The sequence below is a fragment of the Pantherophis guttatus genome, chromosome 4, assembly GCF_059756535.1.
Source record: "Pantherophis guttatus breed Tessera chromosome 4, ASM5975653v1, whole genome shotgun sequence".
Taxonomy (NCBI): domain Eukaryota; kingdom Metazoa; phylum Chordata; class Lepidosauria; order Squamata; family Colubridae; genus Pantherophis; species Pantherophis guttatus.
Window position 1 is genome coordinate 134,158,491 of NC_142066.1, and position 23,855 is coordinate 134,182,345.

The following is a 23,855-nucleotide window of genomic DNA, read 5'->3' on the forward strand; positions in this document are numbered from 1 at the left end:
TGCAGAGTCTTGGCTTTAGTTAATTTAAAAAAAGATAGAAGTAAAGTTAGCAGCAAGAAAATTATACAGGTTGCCTAAAGACCTGGAGTCAAGCTTAGGTATGTTATTTATTCTTTTTATTAATATATTTAATTATATATTAATATTCTATGGAATAATTATAGGTAGTTCAAATATTTCAAAACCATTCAGTTTTCTGAAAAATGTATGTAGATAATCGTCAGAACATAAACACTCATTTAGCAACTGTTCAAACTTGTGATGGCATTGAACAAGGGTTTTTTTATGACTCTGCTTCAGGGTTCTGGCTGTCACAGTCTTGATCACATGATCTGTGCACTCCTGATTGCAACATTGAAGTGACATCAGAGCAGAATATTAATTCCCGCTAAAGAAGCTGTGCTAGCAACTTGGCTTGAAAAAGCTTAATTGCAGCAGGAGCATTGTATCCTCCCTTTGAGTGAAAAAATGAGGTCCTCATTTAACAATCCACACAGTCCTAGCATAATGATGGAAGCTGGGCCTCTGGAATTGCTGTCAGTTAGCAATGTGGTCATTTTATATCTGTTTATATCTGCTCTATATCTGTTGTTTAGAAACGGCAATTGATATTGTAATCTGACGAATATCTGTAAAACTAGTACGAATTTGAGTGAGAAGGAAAAATTGGTTAATAAAAATAGACTGTCCACAGAAATATGTATTTGCAAAGGTTTTTTTAGTTTTTCAGATTTCATGGCCAGTGATTTTGAAATATCATCATTATATTTTTATCTACTTTTTTCTATACCATTCACTGGACTTTTCTGGAAGTTTTTTTTCCTATGATATCATCAATGTAAATTATATCTTTTAAAGTTAATAGTACAGATTCAATATGAAACTATCTACAAAGCTAATTTTCTTTTTTTAAGAAAAATATATTTCAAAATCAAGACTATGAAAACAGAACTGATAAAGAAAACTTCACTTGCATATTAATGTGCATGAATCACTAAGATGATAAATAAAAGCTAACTATGCATTTAAGGAATAAAATTATATTTATTAATAGAATCAAATAGAGGCATAAGTTAAACAAAGATTGCAGTGAAAATCAAATCTGCAATGAATGAACTGCAAATCAGAGGTGGACAACCTTCCCTTCTCCAAATGTTACGTGATTACACTTCTCAGTATCATTTATCAGTAACTTAGCATTAGAAGAAAGGTGGGCTTTTTTACTTTATTCTTCCCATATTAAAAAAATGCAAATGTTTTTTTATTGGGCAGCTGGCTCTCACGTCATTTGTGTTTGCTGTTGTTATACCCCAAAGTCATAGGGAACCAGATCAGAGGAGACCACAGAGAAGTGAAATGGGCAAAGAACTACCAGGCCACAGTTCCTCAAGCTGTGTCTCCTGTGTGCGTGCACCTTGATGTTATGGGCAGTATTTGTGGCTTGAAGCTGCTTCCATCTGTCAAAAGCATTAGGTCCTGCAGATATCCCTGACCTAGACAGAGTGTTTCAGCTCAGCTCTGCTAGGATTATGGAGCCTTGCAAATCATGATGATGGATGATGAAATAGTGGATGAAAATAAGAATGTTATATTTTAGGCATACATCATGAACAATTTGTCAAACTCTTTTCTACAGCTTGAATCCGTATTTAAATCCTTTGATGATTTGTCTGAAGATGAAAAGCTTAAGAATCTATCAATGCTTCAACTGCGGTATTTTACTCCGAGAGAGATAGCAAATCTGCATGGATTTCCCCCTGAATTTGGTATGTGTTTGGTATTTATTAAATACAACTATAAGTAATATTTAGAAATGTGTACACCCCAGAAGCTCAGTGAAGATGCTTACTATATATACTCATATATAAATTAATCTGCATATAAGCCTACCTGTGAAATTGCAACCAGAATTCCAGGAAAAATGGGCTACTATACATAAGGAGACCTGCTTATTCTGTTCTGTTCTGTTCTATGTAAAGCTGAACCCAAGTATGGGGATATTGTGGAATCAAAAATTGCAACCAAGCAATTTGCTTCCATTCACAAACTTGTTTTTCACACACCTCACATTCTCTTGCAGAAGCAGAATTATTTGTTTTTTTCCATGCTACTAACAATTTTTAGCTTGAAAGTTGCAATATATGACAATCATTGGCAATTTCTGGCATTAACATTGCAATTTCCTACCTACTGGAAATGAGTACAGAAAGGGTGAGAAACTGCAAACTTTTATGTCATCATTTAAAACTAGTGATATTTTTTTTAAATCCAAGTTCTGTTCTATGGAAACCTGAACCCAAGTATGGGGATATTTTGGAATCAAAAATTCTTGGCTTATAGGCAGATACTGTATATTGTATACGGTATGCTATAAATTCTTCAGCAGGCAAAACACTTCTTGAGCTTATTCTAACTTGTTTGACCTTGTGAACTTTGAATATAATACATTTCTTCTAATGTAACTACAGATTTTAGATTCTGCATTTGTAGTACATTATAAAATGTACATGTTCTCTGTGTTTTGGTTGTTTTTATATGTGAAAGAAGCACCCAGAAAAGGCAGTCTTCTAATTGTTTTATTTTCATTAATAAAATCAGTCTCCTAAGGCTGCTGAAATAACATCGTTATGCTCAATTACGATGCCCATGCATCTGTGGCTAGCTTTCAGAAAGATGACATCAGATTATTCAGAAAATGCTTCTACTGCTAATGTTTTTCCCCAAGGCTAGCTTAGCCTTCTTCAACCTGGTGCACTTAAAAATGCATGGTTGCATGCAAGCAGAGCATTATACAGATAATGGTCAGATATATCAGGAAGGCATTAAATTGGATAATGGCTGGTTCAGAATAGAAATGAAGAGAGATGTTGACATACAGGCTTGAGACAGATTTTTCTCTTTTCCAAGTGACAGATTTTGTAGAGCATACCATTTAGTACTGAGGTCATGCTGGAATCCAATTTCTTCACAGTTCAGTGGACATGAATGTAACTAGGAGGAAAAACACTTTAAATGAGGGGAAAAAATCATTGCTAAATGGTAGTGAAAAGGCAAAAAAGACAAGATGTTCCCTAAAATAGCAAAGTTCTTAAAAGAACCACACTTTAGCATGCCAAAGAATAATGCTGAATGTTTAGTGGATTAAATATCATGAAATAATCATGCTTGGTCAGAGTAATCCATATTTCATGGTTCGGATGCTATTTGTGTTGGCAGTTAAATACCAGGAATTATTTAAAAAAAAAAAAACACCAAACCCCAGGCAGTTCTTTCAGTTGAAGGGTTCTTCCACATTTCTGATAATGTTGTAAGTTATAGAGAATACCAAGAAAATAGAATGTTTGCAGTGCAGTTCTGTATCTATCTGAAAAGCTCAAGATATTTTCAACTGAAACTCAATGCCTACATAAAAACAACAATGCAGTTTTCTTGGCAACAGTACAGGAGTTTGTTTTTGCTTTCTTCTGTAATATGTATTTGGATTGGTTGATTGGTTGGTTTCCCAGTCTAGTCTATAATCTTGGTGGTCTCCCAACACTAAGCAGGGTAGCTCTTCTTAATTTCCAAGCCAAGGTTTTGCTGTTTTCTGCTAAGACAACATATGTCCATTCAATTTTGAGTTCAGTGATCTTGCTCTCAAGTCAAAGAGGACTGCAGTTCTGTACTCACTGGCCTTAGAACAGGGGTCACCAACTTTTCAGACCTCAGGGATCACTAGGTTAACAATTTTAACTCCTGCTGACCACTAATATGATCTGCTAATAACCGGCTGGGTGGGTGTGTCTAGGTGGTCATGTGATTGGGTGGGCATGGCCAACTCCTCGCCTCCCCGCCCGGGCTCCTTAGGGCCCCAACAGGAAGCAGTTGTTGGAGCTAAGCAGCCACCACGAGAAAGAGTTGGCAAAACAGCTCAGTTCGAATTGGATCTGACTGAGAAGGAGGCTCAGCAGAAGCACCTCACTGAGGACTACAAGTATAGGCTTTCCAAGTAGAAGGAAGACCTGCGGGTACTGGCCAGGCTGAAATGGTCAGCCAGTTTATTTATTTATTTAATATAATTTATATGCCGCCCTATCTTCATAGGACTCAGGGCAGCTCACAACAAGTAAAAACAAAGCCAATAAAAGACATAAAATACATAAGTATACATACATAAAATACATAAAAGTTTAAATATATAGTTTAAACATATATTAAAACCCATTAAAATAATCAAAAAACCCCTCAGTTCCAGGCCAAGAGGCAGTCCCACTGGAACAAGGTCCTCTGGCTCTTCACCACCAGTGGCACTTCCCTCCAGCCTTCGGCCAAAGCCCCGCACCAGGAGGCCGAAGCAGATTCCAAGTCGGAATTTCTGCCCGTCTCCAACCCACACAAAAAGACCTTGAAGGGAGAGACTCTCTGCAGCAACACAAACGTTCACTGCACATATCTGTCCCAGGGGCCATATTTTGAGGATCCTTGATTTAGTGCAATATTAAAAATGCAAATAATTTTTTTGCGGACCACCAAAATTTTCTTGTGGTCCAGAGACCACCGGTGGTCCGTGGACCACCAGTTGGTGACCACTGCCTTAAAATATAAGTTGTTGAAGTTAACTGTCTATTTATGACTAAGGCTTTGTAGGATTTCAGTGTCAAAATAATAGCAGTATCCATTAATTGCTTTCGGAATTAAGATATTTCATATTGCTGAAAAAAACAATGTTTTCTCTTTTTTTAAAAAAAATAATAATTTTTGTTTTAGATTTTCCTGAAAACATTTCCATAAAACAGTGTTACCGTCTACTTGGAAACAGCCTCAGCGTGTTTGTGGTTGCTAAATTAATTTCATTTCTCGTTGACCCTATCAATAAGTGATGAATTGTTCAAGTGAACTTTCTGGGGCCATTATACTACATCAGAATATGGATTTCTTTCTTGGAAGAGGATTGAATCTGATTACTATGTTATATTTGTGTGGATGCTCATCTTTGTTTATAAAATAAATAATTGTCAAATATGTATCTGTTTTACCATTTGTGAAAATTGAGGGTCTTACTGAAAGTCCTGTGTTACTGTTTTAATTTATGAATACTGGATCCTGAATTTATGAAAAAATAGGAATTTATATGTCATTTTAAATCTTAAACCCAGCTCAGTGGTTGAATATAAATGTTTTTAAATAAAAATTTTAAAAGCAAATATTAAATTCCTTTTAATATCTTGAAAACAGCTCTTTTATTTTTAATATCATTTGATCACTGTTTCTCCCAAAGAAATTCTAGAATTGTAATTTCATGATAATTTCTTGTTAGAAACCTTTACCTTTACAATTTTCAAGTTTCCTCAGGGAATGATTGCTAAAGATGCAACTCAACTTACTTTGTGTGAAGTAAATCTATATATCATAAAATCTCTGCATGTCAAATTCCCTAAATTCAGTTAATAGCATCTGTAATTATAAAAATAACAAGCAGTCTTTTCACTCGCCGTATTTATATTTAAAGTAAAGGACAAATACCTTCTGGACTCAATACAGATTTGCTAGTAGATCCAGTGTTTCATTATTATCAATGTATGTGCCTCTTAGAATATTGAACTCAGAATAATGATAACTACGAAAAACAACTTTTCAGTAAAAGGAGCCCAGAATTGTCACAGTTGTTAGAGGAAAAAACAGAGCATCTTATGATGGAAATTTAAAAATAATTGATAATTATAAATCATGAGTAGATATTAGAAAACAATCATTTGCTTAGGTTCAAAGTTATCAAAGAAATCGAATCTGGCTTTCTACATTCTTATAACCCTTATTTGGTACTATATGAGTATTCAAGAGATCTAGTTTCTGAATAGTTTTAATGTAATCACTTTTCAGACAAGAGAGAAATTTTAAGGTTCATAGAGGACCATCCTATAATCGCATCTGGAATTCTGTTGATAGGACTGTCAGCATACAGTATGCAAGCTTGAAAACATACTTACTGTTCAAAACATCTGCTATAGAGTTATAGAAGTGTATATAATTAAACTCTTGTCAATGTGATAGCTTCTATCTATTCACCATTCCTCTGAAAATCTGCATATACACATATACCCTCAATATCTGCCTTGGGAAATACTCTGGTGAAGAAACAGAAGGAAGATGTTCCCCTACCCGAAGAAAAGACTGAGAAGATTTGAAAATGGATTTTATCTATAATATTTCGAAGACACAACAGGCTCCCTGGTTAACATTTTTAGCCTATCTTCTTGAATAAACCCAACTATAATTAGCTATATTGAACATATTACTGCTGAAGATAAGTACAATACACAGAGGTATTTGGTAAATATGCTTGAAAATTATCATGAACTTCCATTTGCATACTAAAAAGATTCCTATAATTATATGTTTTAAAGTAGATTTAATTCAGACTAAATTAATGCTATATTAACAATACTAAGAATTTATGGAGTAATCTGGAAATTAATTTGTTTTAGCCATATTCATATACAAATCAAAGAGTCTTAATAAATTACAGTATTGTGGCTCAGCTTCCTCCAGAAGCTGTGAGGAATTCAGAGCATTTATGTGGTGAAGTCTCAGAGACAAATCCAGAATCATGAATCCAGACTGTCTTTGTGTTAACTCATTTTCTCTCTGGATTTCATTTTAAACTCATATTTAGACATAATACTCAATGGAATATCAAAATAGCTGATAAGGTATGATAATGTTTATTCCTTGTTTATTTCTTATAAATACTCCTTCAATTTTTATTGTAAAGTATATCTTAAGTATGATAGCATTTAACATATCTCCAATATGATGAACATTTTAAAATATTTTCAAAAACTATTTTTTGAAAACATCTGCCTTTTAATTTTTACAGGCTTAGCATTTTTGTCTCTGCATCTCATAGAATATTGAGATTCAAGATATATTATCAAGAAAATCAAATAATATGTTCCTTTTTTATTTTGACACAGTTGCTCAAATTCCTAAAATATTGTTATGAATAAAAGTTCCAAATCTTGTAGGGGTATATACAAAAACTGATTTGTTTTGTTAGTGTGGAAAAGAGATGGGAAAGAAAGATGATGTTTGCTTTTTTAGAAGTTTAGTTGAACATTTAAAAGCTACAGACAAACTTGATTAAAATAAACTAGCTATCCACTTTGGATTCAAAGCATCCTCACCCTATTATATACTCTTCACTCAGTTCTTACTTACATATTCTATTTCTTCTTCCTATTTCCTTACACATGAAATATGTTAACCTAGAACCTGTATTCCAAAGAGCAGATTTGAAACCAAGCTAAACCTTGTCTAATAGTCTACTTTAGCTTTCTCCAATCACTCTATCTGTTGTTACATTTCCCATCTTTCCCAGAAAACATGTTCACATTATGAACATTTCACTATTCTGTTTCATCAGACTATTTGTCTAACTTATAAATACATTAGATTTAAAAAATGTCAGTATTTCCTGACTAGTAATAATCCTCCATAACCTGCTACATGTACCTTTTAGTTGGAAGTGCCATCAATTTTTTAGAGGAAAGTTGTTATTTCACCACTGAGCTATAATACATTCCTGTAATATAAAAGTATCATTAAAAGATCTTGTTAATATAAACTACAAACTATTGTGAAATTAGTGGAAGGGCAGTATCTAGATAATATAACATCTGATTTCCACATAGAATATCTCATATACTTTATCTTGGGTATGTCTAGATAAGATTGAAGAAATCTCTGGTAGAAATGAAGCCTGGAAAATTGCTGACAGTTTCACTGTACAAAACCAGATGACCTGGCCTGTAATATGTTCTTATGTTCCTGTTTTATTATACCACAAAACCATTATTTAATGGCAATATGTGCAATGTGGATATGTTAATTTTTTATTTGATTCCATATTTTTAGTTGCAACGTTATTAATTAAGGGTGTTTCTCAACCGTGGCAACATGAAGATGTGTGGAGTTCCCCTCCAGAATTCTTCAGTTAGCAGTTCATTCATTTTCAAGTTGTCAGGGTTGAGAAACATTGGTGTAGACTAACCCTCACTCTTCTGATATTCTGCCAGTGATAACACAGCCATCAAGCCTCTCTTACTTATGCCTAGGCTATCTTCTACAGATGTCAGAAATTGTTTCTGAAAGTGTGAAAAAAGGCTAAAGTTTAAATAAATAAATAAATAAATTTAAATAATTTAATTTAATTTAAATAATTAAATAAATCATCTTTATTCATTGGCATAGTATAATAATTTGCTTCTGCAAAGATTAAAAGGAATCAGAATGATTAAAAACAAAAAAGTTGAACAGTAGAAGTTTTTTTAAAAAAAAAAACTTGGAAAACATTCTTAGATGTGTTTAGATCTTAGATGCATATCGACACACAGTTTTCCACTCCAAAGATCCCTTTCTTTTTCAATTTTCTTCCCACTAACATCTTATTGTCCATCATATAATTAGGCTTCCCTAAATGTGGCAGTCTCCCTCCTTTGTCCTTGGCTCTTTCTCCCTGCAAATTTAAAGTTGTACCAGTGTTTGCAAACCAAATATTTGCAAGTTAAGAAGGGAAACCTCCCATCCGTTTCAATTAATATTTGTGCTTTTCCAAAGCCACTTGCAGTCCCTCTACCCTGTTTCTATGATATAATTTATTTTTCTATTTAAGCCCTTAGGATTTTGTTTCATGCTATATGATCTAGTTAGGAAATTGAATATTATGACTTCATGATACCTTATAACCACTGGGTCTGATTAGAGATGAATGTTACAAAGCTAAATCAGAATAAAGGTAAATTCTTCCTGTCATCAATTTAAATTGTGACCAGGAAACATTTTTGCTGTCTCTTACAATATTTTTACAGTTGTTGAATTGTAATGGTGTGTGAAACTATATTTGAGAGACATGAGGGAGAGCTACATGAGGAAAACCATGCAAAGATTTATCATCCCATAGGAGAGGGATGTGAGAAACATTTCCTTTCCTGGTTTTCCACAGAGCAAAAGAAAGGGAGAAATACTTGTAAAATTCCATTAATGTAACCTGTCAATAAAGATAGAGTAAGTGATAGAGCGGCTCTGGATGGGAAGGAACAGGCTTCAGCTCAACCCCGCCAAGACAGAGTGGCTGTGGATAGCGGAATCCCGGTTCCAAGGGAATATTCCATCATTGGCTATAGGGGGTGAGGTGTTGCCCCCTGTTGATAGGGCGCACAACTTAGCGTCCTCCTGGATTCATGGTTGATTTTTGAAGATCATGTTACGACCGTAACCAGGAAAGCATTTGCTCAGATTCGTCTGGTGAGCCAGTTGCGCCCCTACCTGGACCGTGATGCCCTACACACAGTCACCCATGCGCTCATTACCTCCTGGATCGACTACTGCAATGCTCTCTACATGGGGCTGCCCCTGAAGACCACTCAGAGGCTGGTGCAAAATGCGGCCGTGCGGGTAGTAATGGGAGTGTCCCGACACTCTCATGTTACACCTCTCCTGTGGGACTTGCATTGGCTACTGGTTGCCCTCCGAGTGAGATTCAAGGTGCTGGTAATTACCTATAAAGCCCTACATGGCTTAGGCCCAGGGTATTTGGTGGACCATCTGTGGCCAGCGACAGCTCCCCATCGCCCGGTGCGTTCTCACAGGGAGACCCTACTTGGGGTGCCATCGGCCAGACAATGTCGGCTGGTGACCCCTAGGGAGCGGGCCTTCTCTGTGGGCGCACCTACTCTGGAATCAGCTCCCCTGGAGCTCCGGGTGGCCCCTAACCTTTGCTCTTTCCGCCGTGACCTTAAAACATGGTTATTTCACCTGGCTGGTTTGGACTGAAGAGTTTTAAAGGGGATTTTAATGGTCTTTTTAAAATCTTACTGGGTATTTTTAACATTGATTTTGCTTGTTTTTATTGTTGTGAACCGCCCTGAGTCCTTCGAAGATAGGGCGGCATACAAGTTTAAATAATAAATAAATAAATAAATAAATAAGTACCTGGATGTGCTTGTCTAAACTACCTCAAAGAGTTAATATGAATTCTAATAATACCTCAGTATTCAAATTCCTGCCTCCTGAGCTGTGTTTGCCAAAGAATCTTTCATAGGTATCGATTGAAAATGATTAATAAATTGTAAATATTCTATCTGTCATTTTGTTTCTTATTATAAGTATTATGATTATTGCTCCTTTATATTCACATATAAAACTTCCTTTTTTTAATCAGGAATTTTTCCTTATGGTGATGAACTGAAGTGAATTTCCAGTCAATACCATAAACATGAGGCAGGTACAAATTAGATAAAACCAAGCTGTAATTCTCAAGAGACAATATAATAATGTGCATGTACATCATCACACCATTAGAAAATAAGAACCAATATTCCAGTACCTGCTCAAGAGAAGTCTTGGGAAACTGTTGATTTACTTTTAAAGGTTAATTGCAAATATGATCTATAGCAGAGGTTACCAACCTTTCAGACCTCAGGGACCACTAAGTTCACAATTTTAACTCCTGCAGACCACTAATATGAGCTGCCTAATGACGGGCTTGGTGGGTGTGACTAGGTGATCATGTGCCTGGGTGGGCATGGCCAGCTCCTTGCCTCCCCGCCCGGGCTCCTTAGGGCCCCAACAGGAAGCCGTTGTTGGAGCTAAGCAGCCACCACGAGAAAGAGTTGGGCAAAACAGCTCAGTTCAAATTGGATCTGACCGAGAAGGAGGCTCAGTAGAAGCACCTCACTGAGGACTACAATCATAGGCTTTCCAAGTAGAGGGAAGACCTGAGTGAGTACAAGGCCAGGTACTGGCACCTGGAGGCTCAGCAGGCTGAGATGGCCATCCAGTTCCAGACCACGAGGCAGTCCCACTGGAACAAGGTCCTCCGGCTCTTCGCCACCAGCGGCACTTTCCTCCAGCCTTCACCCAAAGCCCCGCACCAGGAGGCCGAAGCAGATCCCAAGTTGGAATTTCTGCCCCCCTCTGACCCACACAAAAAGACCTCAAAGGGGGAGACTCTCTACAGCAACACAAACGTTCACTGCACATATCCGTCCCAGGGGCCGTACTCTAAGGATCCCTGATTTAGTGCAATATTAAAAATGCAAATAATTTTTCTGCGGACCATCAACATTTTCTCACAGACCACCAGTGGTCAACGGACCACCAGTTGGTGACTGCTGATTTATAGAATAGGCAACTATTCCTTTTATAGCAAATAAATCACCCTTAGCATTCCTAACTAAGAAAGAGAGGAAAGAAAGAGTGCTGAATAATCATCTCTATGAATATGCAAAGACATTTTCAAGAGCAAAGTTCACCTGACATAGGATTAATCCTTGAAGATAATACAGATTTCACTTTAACTGACTGCACAAGTCCAGAAGGCTGGAAGTGAGAGATGAAGTGTCTAAGCTTTCTTCCTTGGACCCTGGTGACATTATTGATAATTTTTGGGAAAAACTATGGATCTAATTCTGATGAAAAAAACAGATCCAGAAGGAACATTAATCAGGCACAGTGAGTACCATTCTTGACATTTTAATTACAGCTTGCTTGGATTCATATAGATACAGAAAAAAAGTTGTCACACAAATAGAATAAATTATGTAGCTTCATTAAAGTTCTTTATAGTGTGTTGTTCCCTTTGACATATCAGGCCTCGTATGTCGTCTGAAGAGGGCAATTTAGTCTTCCACACTGGCTCTGCCAAGAATATTGAGTTCAGAACTGGATCACAGGGCAGAATAAAACTTAATGAAGAAGACCTTGCTGATGTTTTTAGTCAGGTAATGATTTGGATCTGTTGTTCACAGTGTTATTTATTTACTATCTAAATACTATTCTTCAATAATGCTCAAAGGGGATTTAGAAAATCAGATTTAAATATGTTGACACATGATGATTCATATACATTCCCATCAATTATATACTGTTTTCTAAAATAAATATATTATCTAAAGAAATTTTTAATCTGGTCCCAAATTAAATAATCTGGTCCCAAAATAGGATAATCCATAGATTTTATTTATTTTTATAATTCCTAGATTACTTTTATATATTATATTTTTGTAACACATAGATCAGAGAATACAGTTACTGAAAGGCATCCAGTGCATAACCAGGACAATTATTTCAGACATCACAATTATGTATTTAAAATGGTTATAATCAGCTGTATATCAAAAGTCTCAGAATATATTATATTGATAACTAAAGGTAATAGCTACAATATCTCCAAACATGCAGGAATAGTAACATTTCCACTGGCAGTAAAATATATTGCCTACACCAATAAATTGATTGCACAAGGCTTTATCATCAAGTGTCCCAGTTATTTCAAATGATATCCTTCAGCGTGGTTTTATTTGGTTTGACTAAACCATCACTTTTCTTCTTTGCTTATACTCTATCTATCTATCTATCTATCTATCTATCTATCTATCTATCTATCATCCAACTAGCTAGCTATACACAGAGGGAGGGAGGGAGGGAGGGAGGGAGGGAGAGAGAGAGAGAGAGAGAGAGAGAGAGAGAGAGAGAGAGAGAGAGATTGTTGAGGTCCTTTGATATGTGGCAGCCAATAAGTATCCAGACCATAGATTTGGTCTCTCATGTGATGCAGCCTTTATGCATTTATTAGGCTTGATTATTCTTATTTTGGCAAGCAGCTACAATAATTTTGCATAGATTGCAAGACCAATCTGAGGCTCATGAAAATTCTACAGTTTGAGGAAAGGAGCTCCTCTCTCATAATTTTTTCAGCATAGGCCAGTGATTGAAAATTGTCATAGAAAGATGAAATAAGGTTCTATAGTTTATTTATTCTTCCAGTCACTGTTAGTTTAATTATAGGCCTCTGCTGTGTCATCCAATATTTGCCATGCTCAAAAATGCAATGCCTAAGTATATGATGACCTAATGCCAGTAGTGGCTGGCCAAGAGTTCATGTTTTTGCTATTGTAGTTCAACTCCCATTGGAAAACATTACCACCTTCCCAACAAAACACTTTTCAGACTTCAAAAGCATGCCCAGCTGGGATGCCTGATAGCAGTCACTAGAAGGATAAGAAAGAGTAGACACAATAGCATGGTAGAGATGAAAACAAAGTCTTCATAAAAGCCTAATTATGTTGGGTTTTGAATCAACTATCTGGAGTTTTATGTTTTTTAACTAATAGTGTTTAATATTAAAATGCATACTGAAATTTCTGACTTGTATGGCAACTCAGAAATGCCTTTATATAGAAATATAGTAAATACATATCCTAGTTTAGAAGAGATGCCAGCTACATTAGAAAAGTCCCCACAGTTAGTAAAAATGCACAGTAAAATCCAAACTTTCCTCCTTCTCCTCCTCCTCCTCCTCCTCCTTCCCCCTCAACTGTTTGGATTAATCCCTGCAATTTTCTTGGCAAGGTTTTTCAGAAGTGTTTTGCCATTGTCTCCTTCTGAGGGTCAAGAGAGAGTCGACCAGCTGGCTTTGTGTCTAAGGTATAATTAAAAATCCAGTCTCCTGGATTCTAGCCAAGTGACTTAAGCATTACACCAATTGGGTCTCTGTCTTTTGTTAGAATCTAGGAACCTGTAGAATCTTCAGGGACTTTGCCCCAAGGGTCAAGTTACTCAAGAGTTTCTCAGGGTGAATAACCTCTGTCTTAGCTAACATTAGTGTTACAATTCTTTTTCTCTCTCTCTCTAAGTCATACCCAAATGTTGTAACATGGGTGGATTTTGCAGTATTCTCTTCATTTGAACAAACACTGTGGAGTGTGGGATAGAGTGCTAGACCTCCTACTACTGACCTACTTCAATGGAACTAGTCCACCTTTCATGCATTTGGCCAGTAAGCTTTTATGTGTAGTGATGGTTTAGAGTTCCTCACTCAAGACTGGCAGCATGATACCTCATCCATTTTTATCACATGAACCAGTGGTGGGTTGCCCCCGGTTTGCACCAGTTCTATAGAACCAGTAAGTGTGGCCCCACTGCGAACTGGTAGTAAAGGTAAGTAGAACCCACACCTGACATGAATTGATCATGTGGGTCTTTCTGCCTGGACTGGAAGTTAATGGTATTGGAGCATTGTCTGCAAATACATCATTCGAAAGAGGAGAACTAGCAGAAGCAATCTCTAAAAACAGCAGGGCCTATAAAGAGTAAGAAACAGAGTCTCTTCCTCTTCCTGGACAGCGTTCTCTTCATTCACTGAGAATTATGCTTGCTGCAATTTTTAAGCATTTGAGAATTGTTGATTCCTTTTCTTTCTAAATATAGATCCAAAGGAATAAAGATGAAATTCTAGAACTAAAAAAACTCACCAACACAACTCTCACAGAGATCATCCAGCTTCAGTCCCAGGTATTTTTTAATATCTCTTATGTATCATATATATCCCTGATGGCGAACCTATGGCACGGGTGCCATAGGTGGCACACGAAGCCATATCTGTGGGCATGCGAGCATTGCCCTACCTCAGTCCAGCACGCATGTGCGCACTGGCCAGCTGATTTTTGGGCCTTCTGGGCCCACTGGAAGTCAGGAAACCGGTTGTTTCCAGGCCTCCTGAGGGCCTCCAGGGAGTGGGGAAGGCCTTTTTCAGTTTCGCCAGGCTCCTAGAAAGGTTCTGGAGCCTGGGGAGGGCAAAAAAATGGGCCTACCGGGCCCACCGGGCCATCGCATGCCAAGAGCGGGGGAGGGTCACGCGTGCATGCATGGGGGGACCGGGCGCATTGAATAATGGGTGTGGCCACTCACACAATCCCCCCCCACTATCCCGCTTTTGGCACACAATGGCAAAAAGGTTAGTCATCACTTATATATATTGTACATCTAGTACAAACATCACATTTAACTAACAAATTAATTGATTAATTTACTGTCCTGCAAAATAGTTTTGACATCCTGGTTGTGAATCCTATATTTTATGCCACACAAAGAGCAGCCTATGATAACTATCAATTGTTTTTTATTCGCCATATAAAAAATGTATTCTATAAAAAATAAAATCCATTTTTAACTACTGCCAAAGATGAATTGTTTGAATTAACTGTAAATTTTGAAAAGAGAATAATTCATTGCTTGTTAATGGGTTAATATCTTAACCGTTTGAAAATTGGATGGTGATTGAGACCAATACTACTTTAAGAATATGAAGGACACCTCATGTAGATGAGGAAGTAGAATCTGAAGGGCAATGAAGTGTTAAAAAGCACTGCATAGATCAGTGATGGTGAACCTTTTAGACACCAAGTGCCCAAACTGAAAGGTACACGCGCACATGTGAATGCGTGCATGGACGGACATGCACAGACATGCACGCACACATGCACAAACATGCACACATGTGCAGCAGAGACCCAAAGACCAGCTGGCCAGCAGGACGCGGGGCATCCAACATCGGCAGCACAGCAAGAAGTAAGATCTTTTTCTTTCGTGAGCTTCTGTTTCATCGTTTGCAGGGAAACAGAACCTCATGAAAGAAACACCACGGGGATCTGACCAGGGATGATGGCATGCGTGCCAGAGAGAGGGCTCTGCGTGCCACTTTGGCACATGTGCCATAGGTTTGCCATCACAATCATAGTCTACCCTGGATTTCTAGAAAGGCTTCATCTTTAGTAAAGGCGAATTTAATTATTTTGAAACATCAACACCTACAATTAATGCAGTAAAATAAATCTTTCTTGATTTTTTGTATTTTTTTAAACTCTGGAAATACTAAAATTCTCAAAGTAGATTCTGTTGAAATAGTATCTTAAGTCAGTTAGAATTCAATTTACCTGAAATCTGCAAATATTCATAAAAGTTGCATAAATGTAACATAGAAATTTTGCATTTTTCTAAAAAAAAAATTGTACTATGGGACTTTGTAGGTTTATTAAAATTATGAAACTGGACAGAACAGAGTAATATATGAGGGTGGCAACAAATAGATTTATGCTAATCTACATGCCATTCTTTTTCTGCTGCAGATTGTGAATATTGAAGACCGACTTCATAATCTTGAGATAGTGAGTAACATGATGTACACCCTTTTATGTACTTTAGGGTTAATTAATTGCCAGAAGTAATAATGCTAAAAGAATGACTTTATTTTTGCTTTATGTTTTGTTCCAGACCTTCCTTAAAAAAGCCTGTAATAGCAACCCTTGCCAGAATTCTGGAACTTGCATAAATTTACCAGATGCTTTCTTTTGTCTTTGTCCCAACAATTGGCAGGTAAGGTTTTTAGTATTGCAATGTATAAAATGCACTTTGCACCAGCACTTTGCACTACACAAGAGTCAATCCAGTGGAATCAGTCTAACTTATAAAAGGAAATCAGAAACTAGTCAAAGCAGAGCTTGTATGCCCATGCAACAGAATAACATGGTGCAGGAGATATTTGCCAATAGGGCAGTCTAGGCAGAAATTATAAGTTGCTATAGATATTAAGAGAACTACAAATTGGAGGTATTGTATACCACATAATCTGTTCATCCACTTTAGGCAGTGGAGACAGAATATCTATTATCCAGGTTGAAATTCCATTGCTCTTCTAGCCAGCTTGTGCATTCTGTCCTTGATCTCAGGCATAATTTGTCTGGGTCCAGACCAGTCATCATATACTGTAACTTAGACTACATAATTCTTTCTCTAGATTTTTAGACGGAGGTCTTCCTGGTCACCTGCTATTTGAGATCTTTTTCTTGGAGATGCCAAGAGTTGAAGGGTGTTTTTGGCATGCAAATTTGTATTCTGCTATTAAGTTCCATAACCTTCCCTTCCATTTAATACCTGACAGTTGAGAGTCTGATTATTTTGAAAAGTGCTGTATACCAAGGATGGTTAGAAGGGAACTACTTAGTGATGGAATCCATAGGTATTGAAAATATGCTAGCCAGCCCAAGAATTTTCAGTTGCTTACATTTGTTTGTGCTGTGATGATTCTTAATTGAAAAATATACAAAAGAGGGTTGTTTAGGGGAAAAAATGGGAGGGGGAGCAGAATTTATCTATCTCCCTAGCTACAAAATTACAGTTTAATTCATGCAGACAAACCTTTTTTTAAAAAAAAAATTAATCTTGGTCATCTAATAGTACAGCAGCAGCTTAATTACTACACAAATGGCCCTATATATAGTATATTTTTTAGTATAATGTACATCTTTTTGTATATCTAGTATCAATTTTTAGGGCTAACTGATTTTCAAAAGAGTTTTATGCTTTTTTACAGTATTCCCATGCTTTGAAATAAATGAAAATGCGCTGTACTTAAATGAACAAGGAAGGTGCAGGCACAAACCAAGTTTTGTTTTACTGTTTATAAAGGAAGCATTACGGTGGGAAAGTTGGATACTCTATACCAGTCTTGACAGTTTTAAAATGCGTGGATTTTGACTGCCAGAATTCTGCTGGCTGGAGAATTCTTGGAGATCAAATTTGCCAAGATTGAGAAACATTACTTTGTACTTTTTGAAATTTTATATCATATATTGGCTTGATGCACACGTTTTAATCACCAATTTACTTGGAAAATAAACTGTGCTTCTCTTTTCAGGGACCAGATTGTTCTGTTGATGTTAATGAATGCCAGATTTATGAAGGAACATCCTTAGGATGCCAGAATGGAGCAACATGTATAAATAAGCCAGGGAAATACAGGTAATTCTAATAATCTTATGGGCAGTCTTTTGTATAGCACTTTTAAGTGCCACTTTTATATGAGAGAACATTTGTCCTAATTAAGAGAACAGATGGATAGGAAGATATCAAACAGATAGATGCTTTTCTAGGCCCTTCATAGTAGGACAGGTTCATGTTGCAAATCCCAAACTATATAATTTTACTTTTTCACCATTAGATAGTTCTTAATTTATGACATTAATTGAGATCGCAATTTTGGAAGCAGATTATGACAATCATAACTGTCACATGTGATTTTAAAACATTTTTTTGCAGGAATCGTTAAGTGAATGCAATGGTTGTTAAGCAAACACCATAGTCATTAAGCAAACCCATTGTTTACCATGGGGCATTTTTTGCTGAAAACCAGAAATTAACATTGTTTTTTTTTAAAAAAAATGCTGTCAATCATGATCATAGAGTACTAGCTGTACATTTTTGGCTTGATTTATCAACGCACTAGACTTTTCAAGAAGTCTAAGAATGTATCACAACCCTGACACATAACTAGACACAAGGACATCTTTTTCCCAAATGCCGTCACTCTGCTGAACAACTAATTCCCACAACACTGTCAAATAACTTACTAAGACTGTATTACTATTATTCTTCCCTTCTTTACTAGTATCTATCTCTTCTCACTTATTACTATAACTATGTTGCTTGTATCTTTCAATTTATATTGTTTTTACTTGTTTCCTAGTACGATTTGATAGCTTATTAGTAACCTTGACTATCACTAAGTGTTGTATCTTTTTATTCTTGATAAATATATTTTATTCTCCTTATGTACATTGAGAGCATATACACCAAAGACAAATTCTTTGTGTGTCCAATCACACTTGGTCAATAAAGAATTCTATTCTTTTAAAACAGAGGCCTAGACAAATACTGTAAAGCATGCACAGAGTTGGTATCAGCATATGACATTTTCTCATTTCAAACTGCTGGGACAATTCATCATTGACTACTACCTCTGTACTCCCTTTAAGGATGTTTTAAGATCAGATTCCAGAGACTTAGTCCTGTTCTTATTTTCCACAGTGCCCATAACAAATCTCTAAGCAGCATCAGGAGGCAGTGCTCACCATTCTTATACTTTATTACCATATTGCAGAATCAATACCATGAAACACACCAGAAAGCTGGAACAACTACCGGATTTTCTTACATTTCCCAGAATAACTTTGAAGTGGATCTCCTAAACACTATCTGGAAACTAGATGTTGGTATGCTTGATCTATTGTGAGAAACAAAAGATATAGCAAAACTCAGCAGCTTAGCCCTTCTGAGAATGCTGTCATTACCTTCAAGTTATCTATGCCATGACTCAGTGACAGAAGGGTCTCTTCTATCTGGATAGACACAATTTCTCTTTCATGGGGGGGATATAACTGATTACAAGGGGTTAAAAAACTCAGTGCATTCTGTTCTGTATGTTTATAACAAATGTCATATATTACATTACACATGCATTCTATGGATAGCCCTCAATTTAGCTCATTTAGTGACCATTCGAAGTTACAACAGCACTGAAAAAAGTGATTTATGACCGTTTTTTACACTTATGACCATTGCAGCATTCCCATGATCATGTGGCAATTGAGTCATATTTATGAAGGTTGCAATGTCCTGGGGTCATGTGATAACCTTTTGTAAACTTATGACAAGCAAAGTCAATGGAGAAGCTGGATTCACTTAACTCAGTGGTTCTCAACCTGTGGGTCAGGACCCCTTTGGGGGTCGAACGACCCTTTCACAGGGGTCGCCTAAGATCATCGGAAAACACATATTTTCAATGGTTTTAGGGATAATTTTATGGTTGGGGGTTACCACAACATGAGGAACTGTATTAAAGGGTCGCAGCATTGGGAAGGTTGAGACCCACTGACTTAACTACTGTAGCAATAAAAGTTGTAAAATGGGGCAATGTCTCACTTAGCAACAGAAATTTTGGGCTCAGTTATGGCTGTAAGTCAAGAACTACCTACATATCAGGGGTGGGCCTACTTACCTTTACTACCAGTTCGCAACAGGATCGCGCGCGCAGATCGCTAATGATGATATCCGGGGCGGTGGGCGGGGCCTCCCTCCGGTTTTACTACCGGTTCTTGCGAACCAGTCCGAATCAGGGGCAACCCAGCACTGCTACATATGTAGAAAAACAAAGGAAAAAAATTCAACCCTTCAACAATAAATAAATGTTCTCTTTTTATCTTCTCAGCCATTCCCACTATTTTCCAAAAAAACATTTGAGTTATCCTTTTTTTTCAGGCAGTTCACCAAAAATCTGGACGAGCTCTTGTTCATTAGTCATGATTCATTTGATTTGAGTTTTGATTAAAAAAGAGACTGGGTTATAAAACTTCCTAACAAAACCTTTTCAATGAAAGCCATTTTTCTGCTTGACATTGAAAAATTATACTTAACAATAGCTTTTAAAATAATTTATCTTTACAAATACCAAACTGACATTCTTTTTGTTTTAGAAAATTTTGTCATAGCTTAAAAGGTTTTAAGTGAAGGCAAATTTAGATCAAAATATACTTAGAGATTCTTTTTTTTGGAGGGAGGCGGGTTATTCAGAGGTTTTCAATGCTTTCAGTTTTAAAATTAAGATCCCTTACAATAAGAAAACTATAGTATAATATGTCATACCCACTAAACTGTTTGATCCATCAGTCTCCGTTTGAAGTCTTCTAGTGAGGGATAACTTACTGAATAAAATAATATATGAATAATAAAACTGTGTGAATGTCAGTAAATCTCTGTGTCTCTCTCTTTCTGTGTGTGTGTGTGAGAGAGAGACAGAGACAGAGACAGAGACAGACAGACAGACTCTAACACTAGGAAAAGCTGGAGCAACCAATAAATTGTTAAAAGCCAAAAGTGAGTGAAGCCCCACTTTTTTCCTCAAAATTATTTTTCTCCCTGGAATCCTTTTTCTTCTATCCCTTATTTTTCCCTTTACTCCCCTTCTCACAACCCAGGAAGAGCTTGTTTGCTAAATCAATTATTATTAGAGGCCTAAACTGACCTTTTTCAGAAGCTTTTGAAACTGGGTGAAGAATAGCATGAAAGTTGGCTAAGGTTTGCAACTTCCTCTTTCTGTTTAGATAATTGTGTCAAAGCCCAAGCAGCTGTGCAAGATCAAGGAAGCAAGACTTCACTGAGTTATCTTTAATCCTACATTAGGGTAAATGTCACTGCCATGTAGCTACATTAGGATAAATACTGAATCTTGGAAGCTGTTCTAGGATTTCTCCATCTTCATTCATAGTAAGGTGAAGATTCTTTGAATGATATAAAACACTTCTTTCCAGCCTCCTATAGGTTGTGTTGCTGTTTGTGAGATACCAGCTGACTTACTTATTGTCTCTTGATTGTTCAGGGATTCAAACTATTCTTACTATCAAAAGTGAGTTTAGTAATAATGTTCATCTACAGCCAACATCTTATAATTTTAATCAAATTAGATCCTGTGTCTCCTCTGGTAGCAAAAGGTCCTTTCTTACTCTTTTCTGTGAGACTATCCCTCATTGATGAAGAAACTGCTGAATCTCAGCCTTCCTCACCTCTAATACTAATATTAATTTATTATTGTGTCTAATACTTATTTCTGTATGAAGAACCAGATTTGTTATTCTTTTCTGAACCTGTTCTACTTCATCATCTTTTTTTAAAACCCTAAACATGATGCAGTACTCCAAATGAGTTACCACTCATGAAAAAAAATGGTCTAACAGTAGTAGCTATTATGTATGAGAGTTCTTGAGATATGACCATAATGGAGCCTGCCAATTATCGTTACTATATGTCAGTTGTTAGGTGAAACATCCCACCTAATGCCTCCTTCATCCCTGCTCTTTCCAATGAAATGTTGTGAAATGCAGGTTCTTAAGCAGAACATGGGGTTGCTCCTGGATGGGGGACACCATTGGAGGCCGAATATAGGCCCTGGCCCACCTATGGCCTCCCACTTCCAAGATGCCCTTTGTTCCACTTCCCACACCTTGGATTCCAACAGATCTTTTCCCACTCCCACTGGGTCCTCCCAGGCCTTAGGCTTGATTTCCACCCTACCAGAGCAAACACCTTTCTCCTCAATTATCTTCTGAAGAACTCTAAGGCTTTGAGTTCTTCAGGGCACTGGAATAACTTCCTTCTTTGTGCAGCCACATTGTTCCACAAAAGTGGCAGCCACATTTGGGTCACTGCCATTCTGTTGGCTTATCAAGGTCTGCACCATGCTGCAGAAAGTTTCTACATTCAGAAGCTTCCTGCAGCACTGTGTAGACCTCTCTAAGGCAGCAAAATGAAGCACAGTTAGATCACCCTTGTACATCCTGGGGCCATGTGGCCTGCCCTCCTTCTACAACATGAAGTCAAAAAAGTACTTTCAAAAAGTAAGTATGGGGCATGATGGGTGTGGAATGGAATGGGTAGAAAGAGACAATGGGATTACTGCAGCAACCCTGTGCTAGATTGTAAGGACAAACAATTACAGAACCACTGCAGCTGTCATAACTTTGAAATCAGGTCCTGTGTTGCTTTTGGGAGATCTGTTGTACGTAATTTGGAGCGTTCATTAAATGGCTTGTTGTATCTCAAGTATTACCTGTATTCAGAGTATCTCATGTAGCTTATTTCCAGATGTTGAACATAGAATAAACATGGATAGTATTCTCTGTACTTTTTCTGAAGGATTGCTGTTTGAGGCATAATTTGGGCCTAGAAACTGGATGGACTTTTGATCTTAATTATTTTAGGTGCCAAAAGAATTGTAAAGTTTGAACTGGGAATTCTTCAAAGGAACAGAATGAAGACAGCTCTAAAAGTAAAACACATGCTACCACATATGTAGTAGTAGTGGAATAGAAATAATGCAGAAAAAAACTAACAGACTCATTAAAGAATAAATCTATTGCAACACAACTTGCACTAAGTCATAGCTTCCCTAAAGTTCATGCAATCGGTGTTGGCTTCCCTGATCTTTATACATATAAAATTACAGGTTTATAAAATTGGAAAGGACTTGAAAGCTGTCTTGCTCAGCTTTATGCTCAGTGCAAAATATCAAATGCAGAATGTTGTTATAGCATCTCAGAAAAAAAAATATGAAGCCTCTGCTTAAAAATTTATCACAGATGAAGGCTCCTGAAAAGACTCTTTAGAACATGCAGAATAGATGATGTGATGTTTTAGTTTTTAGTTTTAGTTTTACTGGAACATATTTGAATATATAATTTCTAGATTGATGGCAGACTCCACCTTCCCCCACTTGCTCTCCATCTTTTTGGAGATCATATTGATGTGTTATTCTTGTTGTGTTTTTTTGTCATTGTTTATTTTACTGTTCTATTATTATACTTCTGTTCTGTTTATGCTTCTTTCATTTTTCTTTCTTTTAATTACTATAAGCTTCTTAGAATAGCCCAATGGTGAGATAATTGGCAAATATATTTACCAAATATTAATAAATTTAATACATTGTATTTTGTTCTCATATAAACATTCATATGAATATTCGTATTATAAATTCATGTGAAGTTGTCATTATCAGCCAATTTAATAAATCAATTCATCATTGGAAAATCAATGAGATAAATTGCAAGCTGTTTTGTACAAGGGAACTGATCAAATTATTTCCATTCAGTTTCACATACATTACTTCATAAGTCCATTCCATTCTGTTACTATATCAACCTGCATTTTAAATTCATTCTTCTGCATTTATTCTTCTGATTTTTTTTTAGATAAAATATGTAAAATTTTGTTTTTAAGCTAATAACTACATTACAATATTTGGAAACATGAAAACAGTTTTTTGATTATTTAAAAGTGATAAAAGCCAAGATACTCCACTATATCTGGAGGTTTTTCTGGTCATATGAAAGAAAGAGAGCACATTCTAGCTGGGAAAACATTATTGTTTCTATCAAATTAGAATTTTCTCTAAGAATATAATGTTTCATTTCAAGGTGTAAAAATGAGGAACATAAAAAATATAAAAAAGTCATCATGCTTAATGATGTGATGATTTGCCTAAAGGCCAATCAAAAATTGATCAACTAGTTAAGGCATAGTTAAGTCAGGAGTTGTCGTGTGATGTTTCACTATGCAATTGCATTGCTTAGCGATAGAGTTACCGGCCCCAACTGTGGGTGGTGAGGACTACTTGTAATATAAACACAATATAAAAATGATGAATGTGCCTG

At 36.5% G+C, this 23,855-nt stretch overlaps 2 protein-coding genes across 6 annotated transcripts in view; both read left to right on the forward strand.

Moving 5' to 3' along the window:
- Positions 1 to 11,208, forward strand: part of TRDMT1 (tRNA aspartic acid methyltransferase 1) — a 29,787-nt gene extending 18,579 nt beyond the window's left edge. For 4 of the 5 annotated variants that reach the window (XM_087892845.1, XM_087892844.1, XM_034401824.3 and 1 more), the window contains 2 exons: positions 1,637 to 1,766; positions 4,747 to 5,003. In XM_087892845.1, the coding sequence (XP_087748971.1) occupies positions 1,637 to 1,766; positions 4,747 to 4,859 (243 nt within the window). In that variant the 3' untranslated portion in view covers positions 4,860 to 5,003. Of the gene's footprint in view, positions 1 to 1,636; positions 1,767 to 4,746; positions 5,004 to 10,198 lie in introns of those variants that run through there. The other variant, XM_087892843.1, reaches the window with a different exon arrangement.
- Positions 11,209 to 11,368: 160 nt separating this feature from the next.
- The window catches only part of CUBN (cubilin), a 169,257-nt gene continuing 156,770 nt past the window's right edge, over positions 11,369 to 23,855 (forward strand). Inside the window, 6 exon segments of the mRNA XM_087893689.1 lie at positions 11,369 to 11,490; positions 11,630 to 11,759; positions 14,248 to 14,331; positions 15,945 to 15,983; positions 16,090 to 16,191; positions 17,513 to 17,616. Of these exon segments, the coding sequence (XP_087749815.1) occupies positions 11,372 to 11,490; positions 11,630 to 11,759; positions 14,248 to 14,331; positions 15,945 to 15,983; positions 16,090 to 16,191; positions 17,513 to 17,616 (578 nt within the window). The 5' untranslated portion in view covers positions 11,369 to 11,371.